The sequence below is a fragment of the Cervus canadensis genome, chromosome 8 (genome assembly GCF_019320065.1).
Source record: "Cervus canadensis isolate Bull #8, Minnesota chromosome 8, ASM1932006v1, whole genome shotgun sequence".
Taxonomy (NCBI): Eukaryota; Metazoa; Chordata; class Mammalia; order Artiodactyla; family Cervidae; genus Cervus; species Cervus canadensis.
The window spans coordinates 29,337,235-29,363,532 of NC_057393.1; the positions used below are offsets into that span (position 1 = coordinate 29,337,235).

The 26,298-nt window shown below is 44.7% G+C and overlaps 2 protein-coding genes across 12 annotated transcripts in view; one reads left to right on the plus strand and one right to left on the minus strand.

Annotated features, from left to right (window-relative positions):
• SEC31B (SEC31 homolog B, COPII coat complex component) overlaps positions 1 to 13,676 on the plus strand; it is a 41,069-nt gene extending 27,393 nt beyond the window's left edge. The window contains exons 23-26 of one of the 11 annotated variants that reach the window (XM_043475728.1): positions 60 to 206; positions 499 to 615; positions 1,079 to 1,150; positions 3,576 to 5,296. In XM_043475728.1, coding sequence (XP_043331663.1) covers positions 60 to 206; positions 499 to 615; positions 1,079 to 1,150; positions 3,576 to 3,635 — 396 coding nt within the window. In that variant the 3' untranslated portion in view covers positions 3,636 to 5,296. Of the gene's footprint in view, positions 1 to 59; positions 207 to 498; positions 680 to 1,078; positions 2,521 to 3,575; positions 5,297 to 11,644 lie in introns of those variants that run through there. The other 10 variants (XM_043475726.1, XM_043475727.1, XM_043475722.1 and 7 more) reach the window with 10 other exon arrangements.
• WNT8B (Wnt family member 8B) overlaps positions 6,539 to 26,298 on the minus strand; it is a 91,032-nt gene continuing 71,272 nt past the window's right edge. The window contains exons 3-8 of the mRNA XM_043475739.1: positions 15,085 to 15,142; positions 10,496 to 10,529; positions 9,582 to 9,720; positions 8,596 to 8,721; positions 7,278 to 7,420; positions 6,539 to 7,084 (exon numbers count right to left, since the gene is read on the minus strand). Of these exons, the coding sequence (XP_043331674.1) occupies positions 6,539 to 7,084; positions 7,278 to 7,420; positions 8,596 to 8,721; positions 9,582 to 9,720; positions 10,496 to 10,529; positions 15,085 to 15,086 (990 nt within the window). The 5' untranslated portion in view covers positions 15,087 to 15,142. The remainder of the gene's footprint in view (positions 7,085 to 7,277; positions 7,421 to 8,595; positions 8,722 to 9,581; positions 9,721 to 10,495; positions 10,530 to 15,084; positions 15,143 to 26,298) is intronic.

A 26,298-nucleotide genomic window follows, 5' to 3' on the forward strand; every position in this document is an offset into this window, starting at 1 on the left:
GCAGGGTGGAAGAGTTCTTCCAGGTTAGACTCATGTGCCTTTCTTTTCTCTCTCTTTAGTTGCCAGAGGCATTTATGCCCCCAGCACCAATTACTGCTCCAGTTATGTGCCTCGCTTCTGAGCCTCAAGGGGTCCTTTCCTCACAACCCACTGTCCCCAGTGTGAGTCATGCTCCCCCTGGAACCCCACGAGAACTCAGCCGGCAGGTGACAGGAATGATGTGTTTTCCTTCCTCTTGGAAACCTTCTTTTCTTGGGTGTAGAAAAGCAGGGAGCATGGAGGATGGCTTCATTCCTCACATTGGAGGTAGACTCTGGGCTGAAAGAGATGGGGTGGGAGGCAGATACCAAGTGTCCCTACTGCAGAGAAAGGGGATGCCCCTCCCCAGTTCTGCTCCAGTGGGAGCAGCATGACCCCAAATCACAGAGGACTAGTCCTGAGGGGAGCCATAAGCAGGACAGCTTGCCTATCTCTCTTGTCTCCCTGCTCCCTCCTCAGCAATGTCAGCAGCCACTGGAGAAGATGGACAGGAAGGAGATGCCCCCTGAACACCAGTCCATGAAGATCAGCTTTGAGGCGCTTCTGCAGCGCTGCGCCCTGTCTGCCACTGACTTAGTGAGTCTGAACCTTCCCCATGATGCTCCCTTCCGACCCCAGCTGGTCCCAGGATCCCTTAACTGTAAGACCAGTTCCTTGTGTGAATCTTCTTACTGTTCCTGGACATGCTGTCTGTAGCTTATACTTATTTGATATTGTCGGTGTGGAGTTGGGGAGGACTTGTCTGGTCTGGAGTTTAGCTCCTTGGTAGCAGGACCCAACAGCACCGAGACTTAGCTCTTGGAAAGGCAGCAGGGAGTACTGGAAGGAGGGTGAGATCAGTAGTGAGGAGACCTGCCATTCATTCCTGGCTGAGTCAGTTAAAGCAAGTCACTTACCCTCTTCAGGTCTCCATTTGTCCTCTGTCAAATGAAAGAAAGAGAATTGAGCCATTCTAGCTCTAAAGGTACCATGATTCTTTATGGTCCTGTGTAGTATTAGGCTTAGGGGCTGGAATTAGAATCCATTTCCCTCCCTGCAGAAAACAAAACGGAAGCTAGATGAAGCTGCGCAACGTCTAGAATGTCTGTATGACAAGCTCTGTGAGGGGACAGTAAGTACACTCGGTGGTGCTCATCTGCCTCCTGTTTTTCCACCCTCACCCATGGCCAGAGGGCATGCAGTGTCTCTTCCCATAAGCCTCATGACCCTGGGTTCCCTACAGAATATAGACATGTTGCCTGCACTGGGCTCCAGAACTCCAGAAAGGAGTCCTCGCTTCTCCCCTCCATGCTTCCAGGGTAGGGGTGGAGTTGGGCTTACTAACTCTGGGCCAATCCCTCCACAGCTCTCGCCTCCTGTGCTGGCTGGGCTCCATGAGATTGCCCGATGTGTGGACGCAGGAAGCTCAGAACAGGGCCTCATGGTGCATGCCCAGGTGGTGGGCTGCAGCAGCTTCAGTGAGGTCTCCAGCTTCATGCCTGTCCTGAAGTCTGTCCTCACCATTGCTCATAAGCTGCACGTCTAAACCAGGCATCTCCTCTTGCCAGGAGACCACTTTTACTGTTACTTAATCCCTTCCTGCAAGAAGGGAATTTTGGAACAGATTCTGTTTGTTTTTCCCAGCCTTCCTCCCTTGCTGCCAGGTATATGATGCTGTAGGCTTGGCTCCGAACCAGCAGAGTGCCTGCTGTCTACAACTTTATGCCTGGCCCTCTGGGATCTGCCCAGGGCTCGCTCAGCCTGTTCTCTTCACTTTCCCTAAAACTATACTCCAACAGGGGCTGACATAGGGTGCCTTCTCCCCCAGGGGTATTCTGTCCAAGTGGTTTCTGAGAGGGTGAGCAGGATCATTTTTTCAAGTCTACCTCTGCCATACCCATCGTGTGGGTCTTATGTGTTTCCCCTTCTGTGGGTTATGAGCCTGACTTTCCCTTCTTCTTGCCTCTGACTTCATGTTTCCATACTTCTCTGAGTCCCAGAGACTGGGGTAGAGTTGACCGCTGCTCACCCTTTCAACAAATCCTAGACATGAGTGATGGGTGCTGAGCAGAACCAAGAGAAGGAACTCAGGCCCTTTTAAGAAGGGATTTCTCCTCTGCCAGCATTGTTAAGGGTTAACTAGGTGAGGTGGAGGGCGGAAGGAGTGCAGTGCCTTTTGCTGAGAGTTGTCTTAAACTATGGGATAGGAGCAGAAGGACCACTGCTCATGGGGAGCAGCCCCTGACTCAGCCTGCCTGAGTTCTGGCCCTGGCAAGATCTAGACCCATTCATTCTGTGATTAGAAGCCTGGTTCTGGAATAGGAGCCATATTAATGAAAGACTCTTCTGGTACTCTTCTTCAAGACTTGGAGGCCCTTCTTCCCCACCCCCACACATCTCAGGGCTGCCTTCTCTCCCTGGCTGCACTTTCATGGTTGGACTCTGCACTGAAGCCCTGATGTACTTTATGTGCAATAAAGCTGCTTTAGTTTGGTTTCCTCAGTCATCTCCCAATTATTATCTCCTCTGGGTCCTATTTTGCTCTTACCTGTCTTCCCAGTCCTTTCTTCTTGCTTCCTGTACCTCAGTAAGGCAGGGGAGGCGCTTGGGGACAGATAGGAAGTCAGGAGAACTGAAGAAAGGAGGTGGCACTGAATTAGGCTCTCTCCTTGCAGCATTTATGGCCACTCGGAGGGGGTGTGTATGTGTGTGTGCACGCGCGTGCACGTGCATGTCTCCATCCGTGCCTGACATTCAGCTCCACATACTTCGGGGGTGTGTGTGTGTGTCTCCATCTTTGCCTGACATTCAGTTCCAGGGTTTTCCCCACATCACTGTGTGTGTGTGTGTGTGTGTCCATGTGTCCATCCGTGCCTGACATTCAGCTCCAGGGTTTTCCCCACACCACTTCAGGGCTGAGCTCAGCTACACAAAGGGGCCGGGTGTGAAGCCAGGGGTACGATCTCTAATCCTGTTGTAGATCCCATCATGTCTGCAGGCTAGATGTGTGTGTTTGGGAGGAAGGGATTGTTAGGCAGTATTTGTTTGTAAAGCCACTTGCTCTTCAGATAATACTTGCACTAACTTCTATTGATAAAGCAGTGTGAGCCCCAGCAAAGTCCTTTCCCAAAGTGTCTTTGAAGCCAAGAGCCCATTGAAGGGAAGAAAAGCCGGGAGAGGGGATTAGTTTGTTCAGCAGCTGTGAATTTCAGTGGGAGGTTGATGAACTCTGAAGTCTTTGTTTAAATTAAAGTGGGGGAGAAAAAAGCCGCTGCTGGAGCGAGAGCCCCACTTGGGGCCCTGAACTAACACAAGGAGAAGTCTGAGCTGCGGGGAGCTGTGTACTGACTGCGAAGACTTTTCCCAAACACTTTCGGAAAGGTGTTGTGAGAAGGGAAGGGGGCGGAGTGGGGGATTAGCATGTGAAATGAAGTTTTCATTGACTCCGGTGGGGGTAGAAGGCTATTTTAATGGCATTTTGTTCTCTTATTTTCTCTTCTTGAGCTCTTGAGAGATATTGTTTTGCTAAGGCCGGCTTTCTTCCCCCTTCTTTCCAGTCTGCAGATTGCCTCTATGGGAGCCAACATAAATATTTCTCCTCCAGGAATGCGGGTTAATTAAAAGGAAATGAATGAGTGGAAGCATCCAATCCAGACCCACAATAGGCGAGTGCCCTGGCCTGCCCTTCCCTCCCACCACCCCCAGCACCGCCAGTGCTGAGCACGACCCTGTCTCTGTCTTTGCCCTAACCTGCTGCTAAGGCCAGTTGAGGCTGAGATTCTTTTCAAGGAAAGAAAGCCCTGCCTGTGTGTAGGCTCACAGGCCAGGGACAGGAAGGAGACAGTGTTTTGTCCCCTCCACCCAGCATCCTTGTCACTTCTCAGGACCTCCCTCCGCTTCTGTCCCCTGGCTGAGACAGATGGACTCCTAAGGAGCGCACAAGAGGAGGGGAGGGGCCTGGGTTCCAGAACTCACCCCATGGTACCTTACTAGTTGGTGGAACAAGCCAGACATCTTTCTCAGCGTCAGTTTAAATCTGTAAAACAAAAGATTTTTCACTCGCTGACCTTGAAGTTGAATCTTCCCAAGCAGCCAGTCTGGTTGTCCACATTTATAAAGAGGAACACAGCACTGGTGATTGATTATAAGAGAGAACTTAAACTCCACGAATGCAGGAGGTCAGTATGTTGTTCACCACTGTATTTCTACTGTGGTCTTTGTTGAATGAATAAATGAATCAATGGATAATGTAAGGGGCTGGGGGAAAGTAATCCAGATCTAAGGTAGCTCAGTATTGTTTTCTTTATAGACATGAATGTGGTATCAATCATAGACATTTGGGAATATAAAACAATAACCTGTGAAAGAACTTTCTGGCAGCGTGACATGTTTCAAATACCAACCTGGAGTTGTCACACAGGTCACATGATAGTTCTCCTAGTAGTATGCTGAGAGACCTCCTGGGGAATGTCACTTTCCTTTACAAGGTTTTACTTTTATATTTTCTAGCTGCCTTGCCAGATTTCTTACTGAACACTGTCAAGCAATTCTACCAAGTGGGACAGCCAAGTTAGTGCATGCTACTGCTTGATTAGGGACAAAGGGCTAGTTGGGAGATCCACGAGGCCCAGATCAAAGCTGAGGAAAGGAGCAAAAGGCCTTTGCTGGTAGAACTGGAAGTGAAGCACTCCCAATACCCTGGAGGGCAGCATGTACCCTGTAAGGAGGGAAGGTGAACCTCTCTCCTCAGTAGGTGTTAGTGGGACCAGAAGATATGTAGGGATGAGGCCAGGGATTTGAGATCTGCCCTTGCTGTTGTCTCAGTTTGGAGTATGGGAGCCATTCTGCTCTCACTGATCGACCCTTAGAGCCTCCTCCCATTTTACCCACTTGGAGCTACTCTTTCCCTGTGCTCTGCTCGACAAGAGATGAGATGAAGTCTTCTAGCATTTGACCCATTCTGCTCCAGAGGGTTGCCTGGCACCCAGATCCAGGACCAGCCTAGGGGAAGGAGATGACTGGGAGGCTCCTTGGGCTGCAGAGGGTCTGTCAGGAGTTAGTTCTTCCCTTCCCGAGCCCTATTCCATCAGCAAGTCCCTGCTGTACTGCTTCCTTCTGAGAAGAGAATCAGAAGCACCACAAGTAGCAAGGTCTTAGCCACTGAGTAAATGTATCAGTGGAAGACTTATGGGCATGATTTCCTAATACTTGGCAGATGAACCTCAGCCAGGCCAGGATAACTACATAGGCCATCAGGGAAGTGAGGCCCACAGGAGGATAGTATCCAGGCAAGGTGGGAGGGAGGAGAGAGCCTAAAGGTTACATCTTCCATGCACCTTTCCCCATAGCCCCAAGAATAAGTTCAATACCTGGAAAAAAAGATGTCACAGTGACTGCAATAAATTAAGGTTCAAGGTACTGAACTTCCTATTAACAGTTTCATTGCAGGAAGTTTACATATTGAAGGAAAGTATCCAGTACTTGAATCCTGCCTATTTGAGAATCAGGTTAGTGAAAAGGAGGGATCCCAGCTTCTCATTCCTCATGACCTGTCTTCAGAGGTGCAAACCAGGGTCTGAAGGGAAATTAGCTTTATTTATCTCAGTCTTGGCTCAGGGGAATAAGATCCTTTGAGGAAGAGTAGAGGTAAAGTTGGTTGCTAGGAGAATGTAGGTTAGGAGCATGCAGAAGCTTATTTGAAAGGGTAGGAAATAACTGGCACTCTCCCCTTACCTCTTGCCTGGATGTTGTGGGTATATGTCTGGGGCACCTTGGATGATTGTCTAGGAAGGTCATTGCCCCACTGGCAAAGTCCATTAGAGACACGACAAGGGTGAGTGGCACCCTTGGTTTTCATCAAGTCGGCACTCAAGCGTTCCCACTTCCTCCATCTTAAACTTCTGCCTCTAGGAACCAACCCCTAAAGACATGCTTTTTCTTGGGTCGGTTTCCTCAGTATCTCTTTCAGAGAAAGAAGGAAGGATAACGGGGGGCAAAGTAGAGATTCTTGGGGAGTCTATGCCAGCAGTTAGGGAATCAAGCACAGGAGGGCCTCTGCCCAAGGAAGGTGTGGCTGTGGCAGAGAGCTGACAGCAGAAAATTGGGGAGTAGGGGTAGCGGAGGGGAAGATGGGTTAAAAAAAAAAGCCATGCTTTCTCTGGGCCCTGCATATCTCAGACGGGTTCTTCCAGTTCCTAAGTTCCACAGGCTAGGTCAGGTAGGACCGGGAGAAGGAACGCCCGTTCTCTTCGAAGTCCTGGGAAGATCAATAGCTCAGAGTCTCAGAACAGAGCGCTGCAGGTCTCAGTGTGGTGGGCAAACGATGCCGACAGCAGAGGAACTGTGGAAACAGGTGGGAAAGTGGCGAGCTCTGGAGAGAATGCAGCAGCTTTCCCCCTCGGGATCCCTGGCCTTGGTAGTGTGGGGTCCCTATTCCCTAGATTCCTCACTACTGGGGTCTCTTAAAAAAAAAAAAAAAAAGCCAAGGACCAACCGGGAAACAAGAGGGGAGGGGAGTCGCTTAGGGTTTTCTCCCGGGTTCGTGCGCCGCGCCCCCGCGTGGCCGGTCCGCGCGGCTGCAGAAGTACTTGGTGACTCGCCGGCGGCACTGCTCGCAGCGGACCGCGCAGCACCAGTGAAACTTGCAATTGCAACTGGACACTGTCTCGGCGCGGCGCTCCTCCACCGCCAGCCCGCAGTCCCCGCAGAGTCGACGGCAGCTGCGGCGCTCCCAGCGGCCCAGGGCCCGGCCGCGCCGCAGACACTCTCTGCCTTCGGTGCCCAGCAGCCCTAGCGTCTTGTTCTCCAGGCAGTAGTCCGGGGAGTCCTCCAGGTGCACCAGCTCCCGTGTGGAGATGGAACGAAAGGTGTCAGCGATGGCACCGCGGCCCGCCGCGCTGTTGCCTGCACCCTGCAGCAGGTCCACCTTGAGAGCCGCGTGGTACTTCTCTTTCAGGTGCGCACCCACCTCTCGGAATTCCGGCAGCTGCAGCCAGCAGGTCTGCGTGGTGCAGCTGCCAGACACCCCGTGGCACTTACACGTGCGTTTCATGGTGCCCTTCACCGCCTGGGGAGAGAGCTACGAGTGAGCGGGCCAGGGACTGCGTCCCTGGGGAGTCTCGCCCTCTGGTGAGTTGCGAGGCTTCCTGCAAGTCTACCTGGCCAGCTGGCTTGGTACCACGTTTGCCCAGTCTGATAAAAGACCTAGGCCTGGTAGTAGATGGAGCCAGGCACCTGATTCCACGGGCTGCAGGACTCACCTTGCGGCCAGCCTCATTGTTGTGCAGGTTCATGGCTGCCCGAGCATCCTGTCCTGTCTCCAGGGCATCGACGAACTGCTTGGATATTGCCTCTCCAAAGCCCACGTTGTCGCTGCAGCCTCCCCACAGCCAGCCTTGGCCCCCTGGAAAACGTGGTGGGCAGAAAGGCCGTTGAGCAGGCTGCTCGGAGCCTCCTGGGCTGCTGGTTCTAAGTGGGTTAGGGGGATTGGGGAAGGATTCAGGTGGGGTGAGTGCCCTCGCTCCAGATTAGTTTCACCCCAGATTTATTTTTGACACCTTTGTACTCCTACTCCTAGCTTCAGCCCATCCCCTGCTCAGGACTCCAATGACGTTAAGTAGCTACCACGGGAGGCAGGTGCCTGTTCCCCGGCCTTCAGGCAGAGTGTACACATGCTCTGCCAGAGATTGACGTCCAGAAGGCACAAAGTGGTGTGGAAAACGTGAGGAAAGTGCAGACCCTGAGGAGGAGAGAGGCCAATTGAGATAATATGGAACAGCAGTTGGCAGTTGAGGTGAAGGGCAGAGGACTGCAGAGGACAGTGGAGGTAAACGGGGGAAATGAGATAGGGATAGGTGTAAGGTAAGGGAGTTAGAGAAGGCGAAGTTCGAGAAAAAAAACACAAGACCGGCACTTTACAGGAACAGATCACCTTTAATGAGATGAGAAGGGGCAGCAGTCAGATGAGTGAGCTGCTGCGCTAAGAAGAGAGTAGGTGTATATAGAAAACATATATATGCAGAGATACATTGTTTTGAGGGGGTCTGTTTTTCCTCATGATTATTTTTGATTAGTTAGCTTTCAACAACTGGGGCAAGGAATGCCTGAGACCGGCCAGAGACTGGGATTGGCTGGGATTGAGCTGAACGTAATCAATCTTAAGGTCCCTTCCTTTCTTCCGGGGAGAAAGTTCTTTATTCTGTATGGAACGGTGGGGAGGACCTGGAGGGGAGTTTTAACTCCAGGCTATTTTGAGCCCTGTAGCTTTCCTTCACTAGGCAGTGTGGAAGGGCTCCCCTCCCATGGTCGAGACAGTAATAGGTTAGAATCTGAAGGGACTGTTCTTTTATCGCTATTGTATTTAAGTTAAGGGAAACACCCTGTGAGAAAAGGGCTCCCAGCTACCTATGGCCTTGTTTGTCACTGTAGCGCCACTTGGGCTCAAAGTGGTCCACCTTGATTTTCCTCAGATTTAGAAGACTACAACCCTTCTTCACTCCACCAAGTACCTGCCAAGCTTTTCATTGCCTGAGTGAACTTCACTGGGCTGCCCTACCCACCCCCAAGCTCACTACTTACCCAGTTGCCCATTGCGGGAGTCATCACAGCCACAGTTGTCAAAATCCCCAAGGCTGCAGTTTCTAGTCAGAGTGTACATGACCCCGGCAGAACTGATGGCATGTACAAATGCTGTCTCCCGATTAGCTGGCAGGAACCAAAAATTGAGGGAGTTAGAGGGAGGACTTACAGCCCAAAGACATACCTTTAATACCATCATTATACCCTCCTCACTCTGCTCCATTCTATTGGGTTGGCCAAAAAGTTAGTTCAGGTTTTTCCACAGGATCTTATGGAAAACCCCAACAAACTGTTTGGCCAACCCAATATCTTGCCACCTTTATAATGTACCTTACTCTCTTTCAGGATCTGCTCCAGTCCTGGTCTCAGCTCAGCTCTTCTCTCTTCCCATCTTTTCAGGTTACACATTTTATGACTGAGTGTCTAGAGTATTGTTGATATGGGTGGCATTTAGGTGGGAAAGAGACCAAGAAAGAAATGGGGAAGAATCTGAAGGTCAGGTTGTAAAGAACCCATCCCCACTTTCTCTTGGAACATCAAAGTCTGAGAGGCTTCTGAGAGGTGCTAGCTAGTCCTGAATCATTTCCTGGCATGGCCACTTTTCAATCTTCTGTATGGGAATCTGGTCTCCAAGTCAGTTTCTACTTGCCCTGTACCTCTCTACTGAGCCTGCTAAAGGAAGAGGCTAAGAGGTGTGAAAATATATGACCTCTACCTATCTATTTATATTTTGAGGAAGCTAGGAGGCTGCAGATGGTATAGGATTGGGGATGAGGCAAGGGCCATTTGTTGAATAGAGAGGGTGTCAGTAAAGAAAAAGAGGAGCTGGAGCAAAAAACAGAGAAGATACTAGAGAGGGAGATGACCTGAGAGCAGAGACCAGCGGAGGAACAAAGGTAGAGAGGAGGCTGGGTTCCATCCCTGGAGAGTGGGGCTCTAACCTGTGGCCAAGGGGTCCAGGGACCTGTGGCTGAAGCTTTCCTTACCACTGCGAAGGCCACCATGGCTGGACAGCTGCAGGGCTCTCTCAGGGCAGTTCCAGCGGTCCCAAGCAAACTGGTATTTGCATTCTTCAATTCCACTCTGGGCACCAGCTGCCACGCTGCTGGAGTAGATCAGGTAAGCCTGCAGGGACACAGGTGTCAAACTTCAGACTCACAGCAGCTGAACTTGGTAGGCGTTTGCCTTAAAGTGGCCAAGCGCATCTTTTCCTGCACACTTTCCCACTCCTCCAAATTAATGACAGAGTAAGCACTTTCAATATGCTGTCTAATGTAACATCGCAAATAACCTTGTGAAATTGGTACCATTTCATAGAATAGTAACCCAAGGCTCAGGAAGGTGACTAAAACAATTTGCTCAAGGTCCCACCACTAGCAAATGGTGGAAGTAGGAATGAAACTGGTGTTTCATTAGACTCTAGACCTCACTACCTCTGTTCACTGTACTCTGTCACTTCAAAATGAGACTCAGTTACATGATTCATGAATTTCCAACTGTTTTCATCCTATGAAGAGAACATTTTGTAGCTGGAAATATTCTTAGAGATCATGTAGTAGAATGCCAGCATTTTAAAGATGGAGGATGGCCTGCCCCTGCCGCGCCCGCCCCCGCCCCCCCCCATCCCATGTGGAGAAGGATCGCTGACTATAGCCTGACACTACAGAAGAAAACTTTTATTCTGGCCATAAATTCAGAGTCAATATTCCTGAGTTCTTGTCCTGGCTCTGACATTAGTTTGCTGTGTAATTTGGAGTGTATCCCTTTCTGTGCCACAGTTTTTCTGCCTAAAAGATACACAGTATAATAAAAGATGTGGATATAATGAAAAGAAATTGACATAGTCCTCAGTCAAGAAGTTAAGTGAAGTCCAAATAAATCAAAGGAATTTTTTTCTTACCTTTGGACCAGTCATCAGGAAATTGTTCACTGACCTAGAAGAGAGAAAAACCACAGAGCATAATAGGGATACACCGACTCATTTCTGATGCCAAGAGTTTTAAGAATTACTTCAGCAAATATATAGGCATACCTCAGCGACATTCCTGGTTTGGTTTCAGACCACTGCAATAAAGCAAATATTGCAATAAAGCCAATCACATGAATTTTTTGGTTTCCCAGTACATATAAAAGCTATGTTCACACTATACTGTTGTCTATTAAGTGTACAATAGCATCATCTTAAAAAAAACACAACGTATGTACCCTAATTTTAAAATACTTTATTTTTTAATGGATTTTACAACCTTGACATTTACTTATTTTTGGCTGTGCTGGGTCTTCGTTGCTGCATGCCGATTTTCTCTAGTTGTGGGGGGAGGGGCCACTCTTCACTGTGGTGTGTGGGCTTCTCATTGCCACCGCTTCTCTTGTTGCAGAGCACAGGCTCTAAAGCGCTGACTTAGTAGTTATGGTGAATAGGCTTAGTTGCCCCATGGCATGTGGAATCTTCCCCGAGCAGAGATTGAACCCAAGTCCCCTGCAGACGGATTCTTAACCACTGGCCCACCAGGGAAGTTCTAAAAAAAAAAAAAAATACCTTATTGTTAAAAGTGCTAACCATCACCTGAGGCTTCCTGAGTCATAATCTTTTTGCTGGTAGAGGGTCTTGCGTTGATGTTGATGTCTGCTGACTGACCGGGGTGGTGGTTGCTGAAGACTGGAGTAGATATGGCAATTTCTTAAAATAAGACAATAAATTTTGCCATATTGATTGGTTCTTCCTTTCATGAATGATTCCTCTGTAGTATGTAGTGCTGTTTGATAGCATTTTGCCCAGAGTAGAACTTCTTTCAAAATTGGAGTCAATCCTCTCAAATAGTGTCACTGCTTTATCAACTAAGTTTATGTAATATTCTAAATCCTTTGTTGTCATTTCAACAATCTTTACAGCCTCTTCACCATGGGTAGAGTTCATCTCAAGAAACCACTTTCTTTGCTCATCCGTAAGAAGCAACTTCTCATCCATTGAAGTTTTATCATGAAATTGCAGCAATTCAATCACATCTTCAGACTCTGCTTCTAATTCTAGTTATTTTTCCACCTGCAGTTATTTCCTCTGCTCAAATCTTGAACTTCACAAAGTCATCCATGAGGACTGGAATCAACTTCTTCCAAACCCCTGTTAAACTTGATGTTTTGACATCTTCCCATGAATCCTGAATGTTCTTAGTTTTCTAGAATGGTACAGCCTTTTCAGAAGGTTCTCAATTAACTTTGTACAGAGGACTCATTCATGGCAGTTATAGCCTTATAAAATGTATTTCTTAAATAATAAGACTTGAAAGTCAAAATTATTCCTTGATTCATGGGCTGCAGAATGAATGTTGTGTTAGCAGGCATGAAAAATAGCATTAATTTCACTGTACATCTCCATCAGAGTTCTCAGGTGTATTGTCAGTGAGCAGTCATATTTTGAACATGATCTGTTTTTTCTGAGCAATAGTTCCCAACATTGGGCTTAAAATATTCAGTAAACAATGTTGTAAACAGATGTGCTGTAATCCAGGCTTTGTTGTTCCATTTATAGGGCAGAATTAGCATAATTCTTAAGGGCCCTGGAATTTTCAAAAGGTTAAATGAACATTGACTTCAGTCTATATCACGAGCTGCCTTAGTCCCTAACAAGAGTCAACCTGTCTTTTGAAGTTCTGAAACTGGACATTGGCTTTTCCTCTCTAGCTATGAAAGTCCTAGATGGCATATTCTTTCAGTAGAAGGCTGTTTCATCTACATTGAAAATCCATTGTTTAATTTAGCGTCCATTAATTATTTTGACTAGATCTGGAATTGGATAATTTGCTGCAGATTTACATCAGCATTTGCTGTCTGCCCTTGCATTTTTATATTAGGGAGATGGCTTCTTTTCCATAAGCCTCACGAACCAACCTCTGATAGCTTCAAACTTCTCTTTTGCATCTTCCTCACCTCTCTCAGGCTTTACAGAATTAAAAAGACTTAGGTCCTTGCTTTGGGTTAGGCTTTGGCTTAAGGGAATGTTGTGGCTGGTTTGATCTTCTATCCAGACCACTAATACTAATACTCTCTCCATATAGACTGTTTTATTTATCATTCTTTTTTTTTTTTTTTTTTTTGGCTGTGTTGGGTCCTCATTGCCGTGCAGGCTTTTCTGTAGTTGCAGAGAGCGGGGGCCATTCTCTTGTTAATAGGTGCAGGCTTCTCACTGCTGTGGCTTCTGCTGTGGAGCACAGTCTCTAAGGTGCGTGTGGACTTCAGTAGTCGCAACACATGGGCTCAGTAGTTGTGGCCCCCAGGTTCTAGAGCACAGGCTCAGTAGTTGTGGTGCACAGGCTAGTTGCTACCTGGCATGTGGGATCTTACCGGATCAGTAATCAAACCTGTGTCTCCTGCCTTGATTGGCAGGCAGATTCTTTACCACTGAGCCACCAAGGAAGCCCCTCACTTATCATTCTTGTGTTCACTGGAGCAGCACTTTAAATTTCCTTAAGAACTTTTCCTTTGCATTCACAATATTTGGGAAAGGAGCCTAACTTCCTCACTAAACTTAATAATTTATAGCTTTTGATTTAAAATGAGTGATTCTTGTTTTCACTGGAACACTTAGAGATCATTGTGGTGTTTTCAACTGGCCTGATTCCAATATTGCTGTGTCAGGGAATAGGGAAGCCTGAGGAAAGGGAGAGAGATGAGAAGGGCTGGTGGGTGGATCAGTCAGAACCCACACATTTATTGATTAAATTTGCAGTCTTATATGTCCTTTTAGGGAGTGACATAGAATATGGATTATAGAAGGCATAGTGAGTGTGTAATGTGAGGAGAGCCAAAGAGGAAGGAATTTAAGTGTATATGTGTGCCACCTAGGGACAGTAATATGATTAAAGGAAAGATGCTAACAGACAGTGGAAGATGGAGCTGGCTCTACAGAATGTGGTTCAAGCAGCATACTACTACTACATGGAGGTGTAAGCTTCCCATTCCCTTTACATACAGTTGCTGATGACACGACCCAGGCTGGTGTCAAAGGGTTTGTGTCTTTCTGGACCCTCTCAGCTCTTCTCAGACCTTTTGTTAAATTCCAGATTTGCATAAATACATATAATATATAAAACTCAGTCGTGTCTGACTCTTTGTGACCTCATGGACTACATCTGACAGGCTCCTCTGTGTGGAATTCTCCAGGAAAGAAACCTGGAGTGGGTTGCCATTCTCTTCTCCAGCCGATCCAGGGATCACACCTGGGTCTCCCACATGGCAGGCAGATTCTTTACCTACTGAGCCACCAGGGAAGCAATATATATATATATATATATATTTATTTATTTATTTATAAAGGAATTAGGGTTTGAGGTATTATTTATTTATATATTTATGTTTTGGCCATGCTGCATAGCTTACAGGACCTTATTTCCCTGACCAGGGACTGGACCTGGGACCCCTGCAGTGGAAACTCAGAGAGCTAACCACTGGACCACAGGAATTCCCCCAACTATATTTCTTGACATCACTTCAGGCTTTAATGGGCAGCTCAAACTTGTCCAAACAGTTTTGATCTTCGCTGTCACCATTTCAAACCTGCTCCTCCCCTTGTCTTCCTCATCTAAGGAAAGGACCGTTCTTTCTTCCAACTGCTGGGTGTCATCTTTAACTCTTTTCTTTCTCTCACATCCTGTGTTCAGTCTGTCATCAGCTCCTGCCAGCTCCAGTTCAAAATATATCCAGACTCTAACCAGTTCCCAACACCTTCACTGCTGTCACCCTGGTCCAAGGTGTCATTATCTCTTGCCTGGACTGTTGTCATAGCCTGCTAACTGAACCCCTTGGTTCTACCCTTATTCTTCCCATAATCTATGCTCAAAATGATTGATCCCTTTAAAAGTGATCCCTTTAAAATATAAATCAAATTTTTGCCACTCTGCTCAAAATCCTCTAGTGTTTTGTTTTGATCCTTAAATCTCACATAGAATGATAGCCAAATTCTTATTGTGGTTTATGAGATCCTATGCAATCTGGTACCCAGTTATGCCTCTGGTCTAATCTCCTGCTACTCTCCCCTCAATCTGCTCCAGCCAGACTGGTCCTCTTGTTCCTCCAGCACACCAGGTACTCTCCAGCCTCTGGGCTATTGCATGGGCTATCTTTTCTGTCTGGAATGCTTTTCCCATATAACCATATAGCTTGTTCCTTCACTTGCACCGGCCTTTTAATCAAATGTGTCATTTTCCCTGAGGCTTTCCTGGATCATCTATTTAAAAATTACAACTTCTTCCAGTCCCTCTCTCTGCTCTATTTTTCTCCATGGCACTTTTCATCATCTAAATGCCATGTTTTACATCTTTATTTGTATATTCTCCTTCCACTAGATTGTAAGCTTCATTAGGCAAGGGTTTTTTTTCCCCTTGTTTTTTCTTTTGGTCTGTTTTGTTCACCAGATATCAATGCCTTGAACAGTGCCTGAGGATAGTAACCATTTAATAAATATTTGTTGAATGAAAGAACAAAGGAACTCACATTTAGGGGTGGGAGCAGGAAGAAGTATCATCTGAGGAAACTCAGAAGGAACAGCAATCTAGAGAGATGGGGAAAGGAGAGAATCCTTCATTCATGCTCAAGGTCTTACCACCATGAATATGCAATATCTCCCAAATCTTTACCTCCAACCCTGACTTCCATCTTGAGGTCCAAAGCTATGTTTTCAAACAAATGCTAGACTTCTCTACTGGGAATGCTTCAGATTGTGATGACAGTATGTTTATTTTCTTAATTTTTACCATTTAATATGAAAAAGCACACCTTCCAAATAACTTCAATGCCTATTTAAATATTAACAATGAGAATATCATATGAAGACTCATGGGATGTGGTTAAAACTTGAGTTTTATTCTTACAGGGGAAACACACAGCTATTAGAAAGCACTCTTAACATAGTATATTCCTCATAGGTTGGGGTGGGATGGGCATTTGGTGCAAGGGACAAGAGAATAGTAGATTATCTGTGAAAAAGTCCTCCTGGAGATTATAATTAGCCTTCCTCCCCCTTCTCATGCTGGTTAAAAGTCACTATTAAGAGAAAAACTCTAAGTACTTTTTTTTAAAAGTTAAAAAAATGTTGCTATGTGTTCTTGAAATCAGCAAAGTGAACGTAAGAAAAATAGGGAACTATAATAAAAAAGAGCAAAAGTTAAAGAATTAGAAGCCAGAAAAATGGTAGTTTTATAGGGCTGGCTTTTAAAGATAATAAGACAGCAAATCTCTAGCTAGAGCCATCAAGAAAAGAGAAACACAAATACATACAATTAAGTTGGTGTGTGCAAAGAGAATACTATAAAAGATTTAAATATACCCTATTTTCTTTAAAATTTGTTTAAAGTACAGATGATTTTCTAGGAAACTATTACTAAATTTGCCTTATTATGAGGCAGAAAACCTGAGAGAGGAAGTTCTAGAGCCAGAGGGTTGGTGTCCCAGCTCTGCTACTTATTAACTATGTGACCCTGGGAAAGAGACTAGTCTGTGCTCAGTTAACCTCAACTATAACTGATGGGGTTATGATGGGGTTATGATGTGGCAACTTCAGAAGCTATTGAGAGGGTCAGATGACATAATACTTGTATAGGACATATGACAATTGGGGGAAATGCTTACAATATATGACACATGAAGAGCTCTTACATATTAAAAAGAACACACTTTTTTTTAAAAAAAAAAAAAGGACATGAACAACATAAATCCCAAAAGAAATAGAAATAGCCAGTAAACAATGGAGGACAGAATATTTAAAAGTTAAATCATCTTCCCTGCCAACTAGCCACTTCTCCTGGCTTCACTGTTTCCTTCCTGCCCTACCCCTACCGCCCAGTCTCTCTCAATCCATTCTCGGCATCCAACCAGTTATTAAAACCCAAGTGTATCTTACCTTTGTAATATTTTTCACATACAAGTTCCCTCTTTTCTTTCTCATTGTCTCAGTGACTCTCACTGTTGCAGCCTGAGTTGTGACCCCTGACCTAAACCACTGTAGAACTCTAGTGATTAACCTCTCTAACAGTTTTTATCCAATTCCTGTCAGGTACGGTCTGAGCTAGATCAGTCTTCCGAAAGCCTGATTCCAGTGTCATCCTACTCAAGAATCTTTTGCAGTTCTCCACCTCTGGCCACTTAAGGCCCTCCATAATCTGACCCTACATCCCTTTCCAGGGTCGTTTCCCATTGAACACCTCTACTTGTCTAGTCCTCTAGTCAGGCCTCTGCGGTGCTTAGTTGCTCAGTTCTGTCCGACTCTTTGTGACCCCATGGACTGTAGCCCACCATGCTCCTCTGTCCTTGGGATTCCCCAGGCAAGAATACACAGAGTGGGTTGCCATGCCCTCCTCCAGAGGATCTTCCCAACCCAGGGATTAAACCCAAGTCTCCTGCGTTGCAGGCAGGTTCTTTACCTTCTGAGCCACCAGGAAGCCCCTAGTCAGGCCTAACCAGTTGCTATTCTTGGAAACCCATGCATTCATGCCTCTATGCCTTTGATTATGCTGTTCCATTAATCTTATCTGTTCTTAGTATTGTCAGCCAATAGTGCTGGGACAACTGGATATCCATATACAAAAGAATGAGGTTGGATCTCTACCTCATACCACATAAAAATTAACTAAAAATTATAGACCTAAGTGTGAGAGCTAAAACTACAAAACTCTTAGACAAAAACACAGGTTTAATTTTTCATGACCTGGAATCAGGCAATGGTTTCTAAGATATACCAAAAGCACATGTCATCAAAGAAAACGTAGATAAATTAAAAAAAAAAGAAAAAGAAAACAGATAAATTAGACTTAATAAAAATTAAAAATTTTTATGCTTCAAAAGACACCATCAAGAAAGTAAAAAGACACCCCATAGAATGGAATAAAATGTCTACAAGTCATATATCTGGTTAGACACTACCCAGAACATATAAAGAGCACTTCAACTAAAGAGTGAAAAGGCAAAGAGCTCAATTTGAAAATGAGCAAAGGACCTATTGTATAGCACAAAGAACTCTACTCAATGCTCTGTGGTGACCTAAATGGGAAGGAAATCCAAAAAAAAGGAGTTATATGTATACACATAGCTGATTCACTTTGCTCTACACTGGAAACTAGCACAACATTGTAAAGCAAGTATACTCTGATAAAAATTAATTGAAAGAAAAATAAAATGGACAGAGAATCTGAATAAAAATTTCTCCAAAGAAGGGGTACAAATGGCCACTAACTACATGATAAGATGCCAAACATCATTGCATGCATCCTAAGTCACTTCAGTTATGTCTGACTCTGCAACCCCATGAACTATAGTCTGTTCATGGGATTCTCCAGGCAAGAATACTGGAGTGGGTGCCATGCCCTCCTCCAGGGGATCTTCCCAACCCAGGGATCGAACCCACATCTTCTGTCACTCTTGCACTGTAGGCAGATTCCTTACTACTGAGCCACCAGGGAAGCCACATTGTTTGTTATCATGAAAAATAAAAAACACAAGAATTCACATCCACTAAACTAAAAAATTTAAAAAACTATAGCAAGTATTGTCAAGGATGGAGAAATCAAAACCTTCATACATTGCTGGTGGGATTACAAAATAGTGTAACTACTTTGGAGAATAGTCTGGCAATTCTTCAAAAGGCTAAACACAGAGTTACTATATGACCCAGCAATTCCACTCCTAGGCATTTACTCAAGAGAATTAAAAGCATGTGTCCAACAAAAACTTGTAACACATGAGTGTTCATAGCAGCATTATTCATGATGGCCAAAAAGTGAAAACAACCTAAATGTCTATCATGTGATGAATGGATGAATAAACTGTGGTCTATTCATACAATGGAATATTATTCGACCATAAAAAGGAATGGAGTACTAATGCTACATGAATGAACCTTGAAAATATCATTGTAAATGAAAGCCAGACACAAAAGGCCATATGTTATATGATTCTTTTTATGCAAATGAGCAGAACAAACAATTCCATAGAAACCAAAAGTAGATTAGTAGTTGCCAAGGACTAACAGGTGGAAGAATGGGACGTGGCTGCTAATGGATAAGGGATTTCTTTTTAAGGTGATGAAAATGTTCTAAAACAGATTGTGGTGAGGGTTGTACAGATTTTTTAATATCCTGAAACCCATTGGTGTGTATACTTTAAGTGGGTAAATTTTATAATGCATGAATTATACCTCAATTAATATGTAAAAAGAATAGCAAGGAGAGATAAGAAAGCCTTCCTCAGTGATCAATGCAAAAAACTAGAGGGAAACAACAGAATAGGAAAGACTAGAGATCTCTTCAAGAAAATTAGAGATACCAAACAACTTTTCATGCAAAGATGGGTACAATAAAGGACAGAAATGCTATGGACCTAACAGAAGCAGAAGATAGAAGAGGTGGCAAGAATACACAGAAGAACTATACAAAAAAGGTCTTCATGACTCAGATAATCACGATGGTGTGATCAGTCACCTAGCGCCAGACATCCTGGAATGCGAAGTCAAGTGGGCTTTAGGAAGCATCACAACAAACAAAGCTAGTGAAGGTGATGGAATTCCATTTGAGCTATTTCAAATCCTAAAAGATGATGCTATGGAAGTGCTGCACTCAATATGCCAGCAAATATGAAAAACTCAACAGTGACCACAGGACTGGAAAAGGTCAGTTTTCATTCCAATCCCTAAGAAAGGCAATGCCGAAGAATGCTCAAACTACCGCACAATTGCACTCATCTCACACGCTAGTAAAATAATGCTCAAAATTCTCCAAGTCAGGCTTCAACAGTATGTGAACCGTGAACTTCCAGATGTTCAACCTGGATTTAGAAAAGGCAGAGGAACCAGAGATCAAATTGCCAAAATCCGCTGGGTTATCAAAAAAGCAAAAGAATTCCAGAAAAACATCTACTGCTTTATTGACTATGCCAAAGCCTTTGACTGTGTGGATCACAAAAACCTGTGGAAAATTCTTCAAGAAATGGGAATACCAGACCATCTGACCTGCCTCTTGAGAAATCTGTATGCAGGTCAGGATGCAACAGTTAGAACTGGACTTGGAACAACAGACTGGTTCCAAATCAGGAAAGGAATACATCAAGGCTGTATATTTTCACCTTGCTTATTTAACTTATATGCAGAGTACATCATGAGATACACTGGACTGGATGAAGCACAAGCTGGAATCAAGACTGCCAGGAGAAATACCAATAACCTCAGATATGCAGATGACATTACCCTTATGACAGAAAGTGAAGAAGAACTAAAAAACCTCTTGATGAAAGAGGAGAGTGAAAAAGTTGGCTTAAAGCTGAACATTCAGAAAACTAAGATCATGGCATCTGGTCCCATCACTTCATGGCAAATAGATGGGGAAACAGTGTAAACAATGACAGATTTTATTTTTGCTAGGCTCCAGAATCACTGCAGATGGTGACTGCAGCCATGAAATTAAAAGATGCTTGCTCCTTGGAAGAAAACTTATGACCAGCCTAGACAGATTATTAAAAAGCGGAGACATTACTTTGCCAACAAAGGTCCATCTAGTCAAAGCTATGGTTTTTCCAGTAGTCATGTAAGGATGTGAGGGTTAGACTATAAAGAAAGCTGAGAGTCGAAGATTTAATGCTTTTGAACAATGGTGTTGGAGAAGACTCTTGAGAGTCCCTTGAACAGCAAGGAGATCCAACCAGTCCATCCTAAAGGAAATCAATCCTGAATATTCATTGGAAGAACTGATGCTGAAGCTGAAACTCCAATACTTTGGCCATCTGATGCGAAGAAGTGACTCATTTGAAAAGACCCTGATGCTGGGAAAGATTGAAGGCGGGAGGAAAAGGGGCCAACAGAGGATGAGATGATTGGATGGCATCACTGACTCGATGGACATGAGTTTGAGTAAACTCCAGGAGCTGGTGATGGACAGGGAGGCCTGGCGTGATGCGGTTCATGGGATTGCTGAGTCAGACACGGCTGAGCGACTTAAATGAACTGAACTGAACTGAATATGTAAAAAAAATCTTACTTATTCTTAAATTAGTATCTAACTCAAAAGCCACAACCAGTTTCTTGAAGACTCACAGCAATTTTTTTTTCTGCCTCATATAAAGGTTTTCCTTTATTCCCTTATACTTAACTTGAAGTAGGGGCTGTCTTAGTTATCATTGTATCCCCTCCAGCTCCCAATATAGTACCTTGAACATAGCAAGTACCCAATAAAAATAAATTAAAATATTTTGCAAAAATAATGAGAGGATCATCAGAATCAACAGAAAAGTCTAGGATAAAAAGGACTTAAAAAAAGATTTGGGGGGATATGAGAAAAAAGTCTGTGGTAAGCCTGTGCTCCCAATAATTTTCTAGCATGGTGAGCAGATGAGTGTGGTACATTAGCAGATCATTCCACAAAAGCATCAATGAACACTGAGCATATGTGCACAGAGGTTGATGTTATAATCAAAACTTTTAGCAACGTTAATCTCACACTAATGCTATGTATAATTGTTATTGTGCTTCATAGCAATTAGGCATAAGTAGCAAGCAATTTACATAAATAACTGTAGTTAGTTTTGCTTTTACGCTGCCAAATAAAAATTTTACAGTTGTTTCCTCTCCTTTGGTTAGTCCTCCAGTGTATATACTAATCCCATATAAAGTTTAATTTTTATCACACAAGTAATAATTAGAATTTATTAGATATATAAGGAACTATTTCGGGTGCTCTACCTGTATCATCATTTTCAATTTTTTTATAACAACCCCATGGAGTAGTTACTGCACGACTTATTGGGTGTTTATTCTGCGCACACAAAATACTCTTTTTAGTACTTTACACGTTTTAAGCTCACATAATTATTGCAACAATTATATGAGGTAGAAGCTAGTATGGCTTCCATTTTACAGTCACAGGAACAGAAGCAGAGTGTCAGCCAGTGTCACACAGCTAGTTAAATGGTAAAGACGGAGTTGGAACCTAGTCGGTCTGATTTCTGGAGCATGTACTCCCTTACTGCTGTGCTTTTCTGCAGCTCATATTTCTCTTGCTCTTAGTCCCACATGCTAACTGAGGACTCCCGATCCCTGAAAATATCTTGGTATTCCTTGGAGGTTTTAGAGGTGTTTTACCCACAGTCATAAAAGGTTCAGTTAACTATCACCGTGTCTCTGCTGCTTTTCTATTATTCCATTGCTATAACGTTCTCTTTGGCTCCATGCCCACCAGGCACCCATATCTGCCAGGCTCTGCTTTGTCTACCACCATGTCCCCTGGGTACATTTTGGGTTACTGTTGCTGCGCACATTGGGCTCAACAGATGAAAAAGCAGGGACAAACAAATGTACCACACTAATGCAAGATATTAATAATTGGGAGATCTGTGCAGGGGAGAAGGGGAGCAGATAGATGTGAATTCTGTACTCTCTGCTCTAATTTTCTGTAAACCTAAAGCTTCTCCTTTTAAAAGTCTATTTTTTCAATGTCAGGGCAAATATCTTTTAACCCCTTTTAGAGTTTTACTTTTCCACTTGGTATCAAAACTGCAGTTTGTGTACAAGTCTTACAGGGTTTCATGAAACTGTTCTTTTGTTTTTGCTTACAACCCCCTCCTGGTCACCCTCCAACCTGCTTCACTGGACTGAAACTGAGGGGCTTGCTCACAAATTCCAGTGACCAGATTTAAGAGTTGATCTCAATTTCCTTCCTTTGGAGAGAATGCTCTCTTAGGAAGACTCCATAGTTACTCCTTTAGATAAACTTCTGGGGCCTGAGCCCTCCCAGTTTTCCTGATCTGCCTCCAATATGCTGAATCCAAGCAGTGATCCCAGCCTGAAACCCCTTCATACGGTGACCCTTTCAAAGGGTGTCAACTTTGCAAGGAAATGGGAAATTTTTTTAAGTATTAGACTCTGTAGTGTTCTTTCAGTACTTTTCTTGGGATCAACCTTTAGGGATCTCGTGAAAATAGTGCTTTGCCCACCCAAGAGCAGTGTGCTTAGTCTTGGCACTCTGGCCATTATTGATTCACCCACCCTGGACCACTTCTACTCCTATAATAACGCTGAAGAATTTCTGATTTTAGGAAAGACTATTACCTTGGAAGCTAACAGTTTCCAGTGGCTCAAAAGCAAAGACACGGAGACTTGGATTTTAGCCAGAGAAGCAGGATGATTCCTCAATAAGACTCCAGTTGAAGCTCCAGCCCTTCCCTTGTCTTCAGATGCCTGAAGACGGTGAATTTGATGAGAGCGTCTCCTCAGAGCTGCCCCAGCTTTACTGTTAGTCGCAGTGGAAAATGATGTAAGCCACAGACACACTGTACCAGTCCCCTTTAACTGTCAGGTGGCCATAGTGCCTGACCTGGACAGGACCTGATTCTTTCCCAACCTCCTTTCTCCTCCTGTCTGTCTTGCTTTGGTGATCTTTTAGAGATATTCCATTAGTCTAGGACAGTGAAGTGCTGACTGTGGTGTATGTAGAACTGGTAAAGTCTGAATAAGCTTTATGGATATCATACTATAGTTGTAAGATGCTAATGCTGGGGGAGACTGGGGAAAGAGGGCATAGAACTTCCCTGAACATTTCTTTGCAACCTTCTGCAAATCTTTTATAATAATTATGTAAAAATCACATGTATATATACATAATCTGGAGTGCCAGAGATTTGGAGAAGGGACTTCATTACAGACTTTGAAAATCAATCCAGATATATTATCTGTAGAGTGCATGAGAATCTTCTGGGGAGTTTATTAAACATGAGGGCCCGCAGGTCCAGAGACTCTTGCTGGACAGTAGAGTGTTGATGGGAGAGTGGGTAGAATCTGTATTGCTGGTGATCCCGAGAGTCCGCTTTGAGAAGCACTGGCTAAGGGAGAACAGGAAGGTGCCAACAAGCATCCCACGCCTAGGTATAATTTGAGGCCTGGGAAACTCCAATATTGCCTCGATCTTTTGGAAAATGGCTGCTCCAAGTGCAACAGTAACAAACAGGTGGACATTCTCTTTCCTGTCTGGATGGAGCACCTTCTGGTTTCATCAGTTTCCAAAGCTCTTGCTGGTCCCTGTCTTGAGAGGCTGAGTCTCTGCACTGAGAATGAAAACCATGGATCTCCTTCCTTCCCTGCAGTTTTTTCTTGGTATCAGTCTTTTCCTGGCGATTTCAGCTGCCCTGTTTATGCCCACCTTCCCCATTATGCCCACCTTCCCCATACCAAGAGTGAAATATTTATTTGAAGAGAGTAGGATATGCCCACAAGGATTCTGCATCTTCATCTAGGGGCCCTCTGTCCTCTAGGAAACATGCTAACTACTTTCACTCACAGAAGTCTTTAATGCCATAACTAATATTCTGTATTCTCAGGGCACCTCCACACTCTTGTCATTAACCCTGAAGGGAGTCTGTGACTCATGTTTTGCTTTATGCTTTCTCCTACAAACTTCTAAAGCTATTTCATTCTTCTTCCAAGTTAATTTACCCACCCGACACATTTGAAAGAGTAATCGGATCTCTGCCCACCCCCCATCATTCATTCTGAGATCTCTCCCTGTTTCACTGGAAGTACCTCTGCTTTTACTTGCTCCCATCTGGGCTGACTGGCCACATTGTGTCCTTTTGTCTTGACTTCACTACCTTTTGCCACAATCCCTGTAATATCGACATTAACAAGTTCCTTCCCCTCCCTTTTAATGTGAGTTTAGGTCCTTGCTGTTTTCTCCATCACTAAATATCTTTTCAACTCTTGTTAAGCAACCATCCATAGATACAGATACATTAGCAGTTCTGAGGCTGTGAGTAACTGCTGAAGCAGAGCCCTATGGACTTTTTTTTTTTTTAATCATTTCCCCATTGCTTCTCTGCTCTGGGGACCTTCTAAACTTGCAGTACCTCAGTAGCTGTAATCTGCCCACAATCTAACCACAATGCAAAATTCTTTGATCTAGAGCATAAACACCCACAGCTTCCGACATTACACAGCTTTTTTCATGGGCTATCTGGCCTCCTGAATTGGCTATTCCAGAATCAGCCTGATCACCAGCAAAATTTTCCCAGAGAGCTGGTACAGGACAGGAGGGGCTTTGGATCAACCCAAATGCAAATGCCACCGCTTCTCTTTTAGCTCTTGGAAAGCCTTCAAGTTTGTTTGTTCGTCTTTTCTTACCTAATATTTATTATCCATAGAGCCATACACTCAGATTTTCAAAGACCTTCTTCACCTGATAGTATTTGAAGAAATGTACTTTATTTTACCCGCTTAGGAAGTTCTAGAGTCTTCCCAGGTGGCACTAGCATAAAGAACCCTCCTGCCAATGCAGGAGACTTAGGAGATTTGGATTCAATCCCAGAGTCAGGAAGATCCCCTGGAGGAGGGCATGGCATCCCACTCCAGTATTCTTGTCTGGAGAATCCCGTGGACAGAGGAGCCTGGCAGGCTACAGTCCACGGGGTCACAAAGAGTTGGACATGACTGAAGCAACTTAGCATTCATGCATGCAGGCATATCTAGTAGAGAATGGGAACCTGCAATTTTCTAGAACTTCCTGCGTGCATGCATGCTCAGTTGCTCAGAAGTTCTAGAGCCCACCGGGCTCCTCTGTCCATGGGATTCTCCAGGCAAGAACACTGGAGTGGGTTGTCATGCCCTCCTCCAGAGGATCTTCCCAACCCAGGGATCGAACCCACATCTCTTATGTCTCCTGCATCGGCAGATGGATTCTTTACCACTAGCGCCACCTGGGGACTCTTAGTTATATCTAATTGTGGGCAAACACTATCCAATTAGTTTTACTTATTTCTCCCTATTTGTAGGCTTTCTCCAAACTAGCACAGCCCATGAGGAGGTCTGTAGCCCATCACCTCGTGCTCTGAGTGGTGTGGCAGCCCTTGTGAGGACACATGCCTGATTCTGTAGAGCCCCACAGCACAGACCAGCGCAGGCCCAGGAAGGAGCACCCAGCATGCTACCTGCAGACTTACTCATCCCTTTGCATGACCAGGACCTTGTTACTGCGCCAAGTTTGTGGGCATGACTAGCTCTCCCCTCAGTACGAGAGTCCCTCCCAGCAAAGAACTCAGTCTCATGCAGCAAGGCTTACAGGCCAGCCTCACTGATTGGCAAGTGTAACCAAATACATTGGAACTCCAGTGGTTGATATAGTTTCACTCTAAGTTAGGATTCCCTTTTCCCCTTCCACACACATTTTCTTTAAAAAAAAAAAAAAACAAAGGTTCTAAACAGAATTTTCCAGGATTTGGTGTTTTCTTCTCAATGCCCAGGACGTTCATCTCTATGCCCTCTGATCCCCTCCTTGGTTCACTCTCCCCACAGGTCCTTGAATAACAGGTTTGGCTTCTCTTTACCCTTTGAGGTCCACAGAGAGTCTCTGGGTCATGAAGCCCTAGGTGGTCCGCTTCAGGAAGTCAGTCTGATAATAATAACTTTGGGGGAAGCCCAGGGAAGAGGAGAAGTGGTGGTAAATGAATGTAGATACAGATCTTCAGCTGGAGCTGGTGAATTGGCACAGTGAGAGTGTAGGGGAAAGGAGGAGAAGGGTTGAGGGGAGGGTCCAGACTAGCGGAGCTGCTGGCAAATAAATGCCCCAGTGAAACAACTTTCTTTTAGAATGTATGTCTAACGGTCAGGTGTTTCACCCCATGGAATTTACAAGATGCATTGGGCTGGGGAAAACCCAAGGACAGCTCTTCCTGAGCAAATTTCAT